General features: G+C 64.0%; 1 protein-coding gene across 1 annotated transcript in view; it reads right to left on the bottom strand.

Annotated features, from left to right (window-relative positions):
• Positions 1 to 6: 6 nt before the first annotated feature.
• PALM (paralemmin) overlaps positions 7 to 7,572 on the bottom strand; it is a 19,254-nt gene continuing 11,688 nt past the window's right edge. The window contains exons 9-11 of the mRNA XM_025041662.1: positions 7,330 to 7,389; positions 4,901 to 5,032; positions 7 to 1,682 (exon numbers count right to left, since the gene is read on the bottom strand). Of these exons, the coding sequence (XP_024897430.1) occupies positions 1,156 to 1,682; positions 4,901 to 5,032; positions 7,330 to 7,389 (719 nt within the window). The 3' untranslated portion in view covers positions 7 to 1,155. The remainder of the gene's footprint in view (positions 1,683 to 4,900; positions 5,033 to 7,329; positions 7,390 to 7,572) is intronic.

Raw genomic sequence — 7,572 nt, 5'->3', positions numbered from 1 at the left:
GCCTGGGCCGGGGCCCCAGGGGAGGGGCCGAGATGGACCCCGGTCGACCCGCAGCCCACACGGGAGAGGGCTGAGTGTGGGCACGGATGCGCCTCTGGGGACGAGCGCGTCTACAGACCGGGAGACGGGTGTGCAAACCCGGATGTGGGCTGCCCCCGGGAGGGAGCCCCTCACCCTCGCCCCTTCCAGGGAGACGGGGGCAGGCGCGTGTTGGGCCGGGGGCCGCTGGGGGTCTCCCGCTGCAGACAGGGGGGGAAACGCCCTACCCAGGCCACGCCCCCTCCACTGCCCAGAAGGCGCCACGCCCAGCAGCGACCCACACAGGCTGGAGAAGGGGCCAGGGCCGCCCCAGCCCAGGGTCCCCAAATTAGCACCAGGAGGAAGGAGGGCCCAGTGGGGGTGGCAGCTCAGGGCAAGAAGAGGTTCACGTGGCCCCGCCTTGTGCGGGGGCGGCTCACTGACCCTCGCCCGCCGGCATCCAGGAGACAGCGCAGGGGTCACAGGCCCCTCCCAAGGGGGACATGTCCCCGGGGCTCCCCCTTCCAGGCGCCATCGTCACTGGCCGCGCCCACAGAGAGCACAGAGGGAGGGTACATCGGGCTGGTCTCTGACTGGGACGCCTCGACAAGGCTCAGCCTCACCCCACCTGCCCGGGATCTGCACGCCAGTGCTTTGACTGGGGAACCGTATTCCCAGGGGCTGAGCGGGGACAGAGCGGGCCCCCAGGACCCCTCGGCTCCCCCGTCCCTCTCTGGCGGGATGTCCCCTCAGGGACCTCATTGGAGGTGGCAGGAAGGCACAGGCAGGAGGCCCAGAGGGGGGCGGGCCCCACCGCCGGGAGCCGTGGGCGAGAAGCCCATCTGCGCAGCTGCCGCGTTATGGGGCTGGGGTCCTGGTCTCAGGCCAGGAGGGGCTGTCCGTGTCTGTCTCCTACCAGGCGCGGGCGCACGGCTCGTGTGGTGGTTTAGGGTGTGTCGGGGGAGTGACGGGTGGGGGACCCCTGTCCCTCTCTTTCCAGTGAAAGGAAACTCAGAAGAAGAAGTGACAACACGGCGGGTCCCGGGCCCCTGGTCGCGGGTGGAGGGTGGGCAGGCGCCAGGGCCAGGCTGTGGGTGTCTGTGGTGTGGAGGGCGGGGCCGGGGGCTGGGGGCCGGCTCACATAATGGAGCAGCATTTACAGCGCTGCTTCTTCATGTCGAGGTCCTGGGTGTCGCCGGCGGGGGCCTCGGGCCCCACCTGATTCTCTTCCCTGGAGCCCGGCGTGGCGGCGGGCTCGGCCGCGCTGCCGTTGGGCGGGGCGGCCTCCTTGGGCTCGTCCTCGATGACCACCAGCTCCGCCGTGATGGTGTCCTGCAGCCCCAGCACCTTCTGGGTCTCCGCCTCGTCCTCCACGTTCTGGTAGCCCATGAAGATCATGGTGACCGGGGGCTCCTGGCCGGGCTGAACGCCCGGCGGGCCCGACGTGGCCTCCCCTGGCTGGGCCTGCACCCCAGTGATCTCCCGCCGGGCGGGCGTGGCGTTCCGCACGGCCTCCTGGGACGCCCCCCGCGTCTCCGCGGCCGCGGCCACCGGCCCTGCCTCGCTCAGCGTGACCTCGTCTGCCTTGTGGATGAGTTCGTCCACCTCGGAGGAGCTAAGTGGCTGGATCCCATTCACCGCTGTGCCGTCCACGGCGTGGACCACTGGTGGGTGAGAGAGAGAGAGAGAGAGGGTGAGACCCTAGGGAAAGGCCTGGCAGGTCCGCCCGCCGCCCTCCAGTCTAAAGAGAAAAGCTGAACTAAACCGGGCGGACGGTCCAGGCCCCCTGACTGAGATCTGGGGACACAGCCAAATGGGTGCCCGAGGAGTATTTACGGGCGCAAGAGCACTCCTTACAAAGAGAGAGAGTTTGCTGAAGCCGGATGTCATTGTCTTATTGTCTTGCATTTTGGAGCATTTGCACTTTACAAAGTAGTTCTGTTTTTTTTTTTTTCGCTATCGAAAAGATAGTGAACATCAAAGTTCAGAAAGGAAGTCATTAGCCCAAGGCCACGTAGCCGGCCGGGGCTGGACCCTCTCTGCTCCCAGTCCACACCCGTTCCCCTAACCTGGGGAGCTGCGGGGATCCTGAGTTCTCCCTTCCTTGGGTTTCTGTGGTTCACCTTGAATTAATATAATTCATTCGCTCAGTCTTTCCTGTTTTCGCATAAACGACCCAAAGGCTAGTCCCTCTCCTCTCCGTTCAGCTTTGGCCGCAGCCCATGGATTGGGTTAACTTGTTGTCTTTCAAGTGTAAAATGTCTCCGGATTTGCGTTTTGATCGATTGCCTCTCTCAGCCAAGATTTATTTAGAATGTTTCGGGAGAGTGAGGGATTGTGGTCTGGGAACACAGAGCGACAGTTCTTCCAGCCACTGCTGCAGCTCAGAACACGGTCACGTTCCGAAGAGGCTCTACCTGCGTTTCACAGGGACGTGCATTCTCCGCGGGGCAGAGTTTTACGCTTACGATCGATCGATCTTGTTCGTTTTTCCCCCAACCCCCCCGCAGCCAGTCTCGTTAAACGCATTTTCCAAATCTCTGCAACTTTCCTGCTCTGTGTCTTTGTTCTGCCGCTTTCAGAGCTGTGTTGCAGTCTCTGAGGACAGGGTTTCAGCACCAGGCAGAGTCCTGGCTGCCTTCTGACACCAGCCCCAGGCCATGCATAGCCGGAAACTCCTAGAAGCACAGCTGCCCGGAGGCTGGGGAGGAGGGAGGGCCCCATGAAGGAACTAACGAACGCCCAAGGACTCAAGGACTCGCCTCCTCCCAGGCCAAGGGTCAAGGCTCCGGTTCCTGGCTTCTGGCCAGAAGGAAAGTGCTCTCAATTTTCAGTTTCTAACCCCCCGGGGAGATTGGGGGGGGTCCATGCTTCACAGTTTCCCAGTGACTCTGGGCTCCAGGCCCAGTGGGCAGGTGCACCCTGGTGACACAGAGTCAAGTTGAGTATTCCCCACTGGCTACGGCCCCAAAATAGGAATCCGAGCGCTCGGTCACCACGGAAATGGGTCACCCCCTCCCATCGCTAAGCAACCAGAGTGCAGTCTGGCGGGTCCGGACTCCCTGGGGGCTGGGTCAGGCTGGACGGAGTGGCCGCGGCGAGGATCTTTTGCGAACAGAGGCAGCTCGTCATCCCTCAGCTCACCCGGGCCTGTGCCCCAAACCACACAGAGCTGACCTGCAGCGGGGGTCCCCATAATGGCACTCGGGATGCCCCAAAGGCCCAAACAACCGCTAAGAATGCGAGGCTTCAGGAATCAAAACCACGGGAGATGCCACTTCACACCCAATAGGATGGCTACAGTGATCACTGTAATACGATGGACAGGACCAGGTGCTGCCAAGGACAAGAACAAACTGGAACCCTTCTGTGGCCGCTGCCCATGGGGGGGCAGCACGAGGAAAGCAGACGGTCCCAGAGTCCCCACCTGACCCAGCCATCCCACCCATAGGTCTCAGCCCCGAGAAACGCAAACTCCCGCCCACGCGAACTTCTAAAACCATAGGTGGGAACAATCTAGACGTCCATGGACACGTGGCTGGATAAGCAGTGCGGCCCGTGCACACAGTGGACTGCCACTTGGCCACAAAATACGAATGAGGACAGATCTTGGACACGCGATGCTCGGTGAGAGACGCCGGACACACAGGTCACACGGCGTGGGATTCCACGTATGCAGCACGTCCAGGACAGGGACGTCCACAGAGAGGACGTGGGTGAGCGGGTGTCAGGGGCGCCCAGAGTGAGGGTGTAGGACGAGGTGAGTACCCCCAAACCCACTGGACTGTGCACTGAGCACTCCGCAGACCGTCTGTCGAGGGCAGTGTATGCCGACCAGTCCCGGGGCCCGAGCCGAGCGGACCGGCCTGTGAACCGTGTTCGGTGAACACACACAACAAAGGCTGCCTTGGCTTTGAACCTGCTTTCCAATGGCTTCTCCCCTGCAGGGGGTCTGTCTGCATGCACAGCATCTCAGTGAATCTGGCGTGGAACGTCCCCACCCCTGGGCCCCTTGTGTTCCCCGCACAGGTCATGCCAAAAGTGAACCGAAGATCAAACGCCGAGGTTTATGAAGCCGCTCTGTAAATACTGACGAACTGCATAGTTTAAATAAGAGTAAATGTGATGGTGTGTGAATCATACTGAGAGAAAGAGAGAGAGAGACAGAGAGAGGGAGAGGGAGGGAGGGAGAAAAAGTGCGCCCAGCTCTGGGCTTCTGTCCCAGGGCCCCCCGCCCCTTGCATTTAGGGCTCTCCACAGCCCGTTCCCCTCTGGCCGCCAGAGGGAGCCCTAAAACCCACATCGCATCTCCTCGCCACGCCCCTGCTCACCCTTGGGAGGCTCTTTTCGTCCCCTCCCTCTACTCAGCGTCAGCCCCACAGGCTCCTCTTGGCTCCCCCAGTCCAGCAAACTGGACCCCACCTCAGGGACTTTGCACGTGCTGCGGCCTCTGCCAGGCGCCCTGCGCCCCTGAGCCCCGCCTTGCATGCGGTGAGCTCCTGCTCTCTCCCGCCGAGGGGCCCCCGGCACCCTCCCCGTCCTGCGAGGCCCACTCACGGCCCATCTACTCTGGGATTTCGCAGCCTCTATCACAGCAGTAATTATTCCCATGAGTTATCCATGAGCCGGGGATCAAAGGGCTGGGCTTGCTGGCCGAGTCCCAACCGGGATTCGATTCCCGGAGCCCAGGCCGGCACCTGGCCCTCGGCCAGGCCAGCCTTCGAGGCCGGTCCCTGGGGCAAAGGAAGGCCTGGCCTGCGGGTCGAGCTAAGCGACAGTGGGCGGAGGGCGACGAAACCCTCGCCTTGATTCACCCGGGCAAGGCGGGTGGGGGGTCAGCCCGGCCCTGGGAGGGGGTGCGGGTGGGCTGGGGGTCGCGTACCTTTGGTCTCGTCCTCGTAGACCTTGATGCCCCGGGGGAGCAGCTCCCGGGGGAGCGAAGTGGTGCTGGAGAGCACCCGGGTCTCCCCGGTCACCTTGTCCTTCTCCACCGTGATCTCGACCGAGTACATGGCTGGCAGAGAGGCACGGGTTACCCGCGGCCGCCGCCCACGTGCCCCCCGCGGGGCTGCAGCAAGCCAGGGAGGGGAGCCGGCAGCGCAGAGCCAAGCAGCGGGTCGCCCTCGGTGTGGCCCTCCCCGGGCTCCCCAGTGCCCTGGCAACAGTCTGGATCCCTCCGCCCCACCCGAGGCCCCCTCCCAAGCGCCTCAAACTGAACGAGTGTGCAGGGTGGCCTGCCTCGCCCACGGTCGCGGCCACAGCAGCAGGCCAGCCCGGCCTGGACCCTGCGTCCTCTGTCCTTCGCACCTCTTAACGTCCGTCTGTGCAACTTGTCCTCAGCTACTTCTGCAGGAAGAATGGCTAACGCCCTCTCGAAACAAGGCACTATCGTTACCCGTTAGGGCCACAGTTTCCGCCCCCAGCCTCTCGCCCAGCTCTGTAGGATCCGGAGCCACGCGGGGGAGGCTGAGTCCTAGTGCTGACCCTCGGCCTCACGCTGAATTCCCGCATCACACCACCTCCGCCACCCTCCCCGTGGGGTTCCACGGGAACCCCCAAATCACCACGCCCAAGAGCCCCTTCCTATCTGTCCCCTGCTCCTGCCGCTCCTGAGTCTCCCCACCCCAGTCGGGGCAGCTCTGTTCTCCCTCCTCTCTCTCACCCCCTGCTCTGACTGTCTGCAGATCCTGGGGGTTCTACCCTCCCACACTGGACCCGCCCACTTCTCACGCCCTCTGCAGCCCACAGCCCTCCTCCCCAAAGCCACCAGAGGGCGCCTGTGAGCACCTGAGTCAGGTTTGACTCTGGGACCCCATAGCGCGTCCTCCCGTGGCTACCAGAGGGCGCCAGTGAGCACCTGAGTCCGCGGTCCTGCTCTGCTCACCATCGTCCACCGCTCCCACGTCCCTCGGGGTAAAAGCCCAAGTCCTCCCGCGCCCACGGGACCCCGCACGACCCGCCCTGTCCCTGCACTGCCCTCACCTCCCCCCTGCCCTCTCCCCCTCGCTCATTCCGCTCCCGCGCGGCTGTCCTTGCAGTTCCCACAGGCCAGGCAGCAGCCAGCCTCAGCGCCGCTGCAGCCGCGCCCTCTGCCTGGACCCCTTCTCCCCAGACGTCCTGCTCCCTCACTTCCGCTGGTTCTTTACTTAAATGTCACCTCCCAACTCTGGCCTGCCTGAGCCCTCTGATTAAAATCGTCCTCCCTGCAGCTCCCCACGCTCTGCCTTATTTTCTCCATACTCAGTAAGTTATAGGCGCTGACACCCCATCAGGATATCGGCCTCCCAGGCTGTGTCCCTCCTGCTTGGCACGCAGCAGAGGCTCAAGAAGCACTTGTTGAATGAATGAGTGTGTTGAACCCCATGTCCCTACACACCGTGACACCCCACCTCCAGACACACAGTTGGCTGGCCGTGCATTGCACGAGGTTGCTGGCCTCAGTGCTGGCTGGGACAAGGCCTGACTGCCACAGAAGCCCTGAAGGCACCCCCACCCCCGCCACGGGAAATGCTATCCTCTGCCTCCTGCCCCCTGGGACCATGCGGGAGGTCCCTGGGCCTCCCCTGCCATCCTGTCGCTTCCCCCGTGTCTTCGCATCCTGGCCAGCCCAGCCCTGAGAGTCCTCGCCGCCCACCTCGCTCCAATAGCAGCGGTAGCAGCGGCAAGCAGGTCCTGCCATCCCTTGTGACATCATCCCTCGGGCTTGGTTCCGTGCCAGGCCCCGGGCATGAGGTCACTGCGATTTCACCCCTCCTGCAGGTGGAGAATCGGGTGCTAGTCGCCGGAGGGCAGAGTAGGGACTTGAATCCGACCTCATAAACACTTAGGACGAACCCTGTCTCTCCCTGCTTCCCAAAAGCGCAGGACGCCCGAGGCACGGAATGCCTCCAGGGACCGGGCGCTCGCTCCCTCCACTGTGGCGCCTGGCGATGGTGGAGGAGGGGGCTTTGCAGCGGGCACGTGCAGGCGTGTTCCAGCGCGCGTGCTGCCCCCACAGGGCCCCAGGAGACAGCAGCGCGGTTAAGGGGACGGAAGCCGTGAGGATGTGACGGGTGAGAGCGACCATGCGAGCATGCCCGTCCTCTAGGCGAAGCTGGGCCGGCGAGTGACCAAGGCGCCAAAGCACAGGGGCACCCAGGCCCGACCCCAGGCGTGGAACCGTGCCTGGGTCCAGCCGCCACCCCAGAACCACAGTGCCTCCCGGTGGCGCAGTTGCATCTGACCTCTCCCTGGTCCCACCAGGCCCCCCAGGGCCAACACGCGGCCCGAGGTGGCAGCTGGACGTGGGGCCGAGGCCGGGGGCGGACCCACCTGCCTTCATCACGGTGGAGCCTTCGGCCATCCTCACGGGGGTGTTGGAGACCCGCTTCTCTGCTCAGTGGGCAAAGAGTGGAGAGAGGGGGTCCGATGAGAGAAATGCAGACCCCCTCAGACACTCCCCAGACACCCAGACACCCCCTCAGAAACCCAGACACCCCCTCAGACACCCAGACACCCCCTCAGACACTCACACTCCCCAGACACCCCCTCAGACCCCCACACACCACCTCAGAC

Source organism: Pteropus alecto, unplaced genomic scaffold (genome assembly GCF_000325575.1).
Source record: "Pteropus alecto unplaced genomic scaffold, ASM32557v1 scaffold30, whole genome shotgun sequence".
In the NCBI taxonomy this organism is placed as follows: domain Eukaryota; kingdom Metazoa; phylum Chordata; class Mammalia; order Chiroptera; family Pteropodidae; genus Pteropus; species Pteropus alecto.
This window is presented reverse-complemented; position numbering and strand designations above follow the sequence as displayed.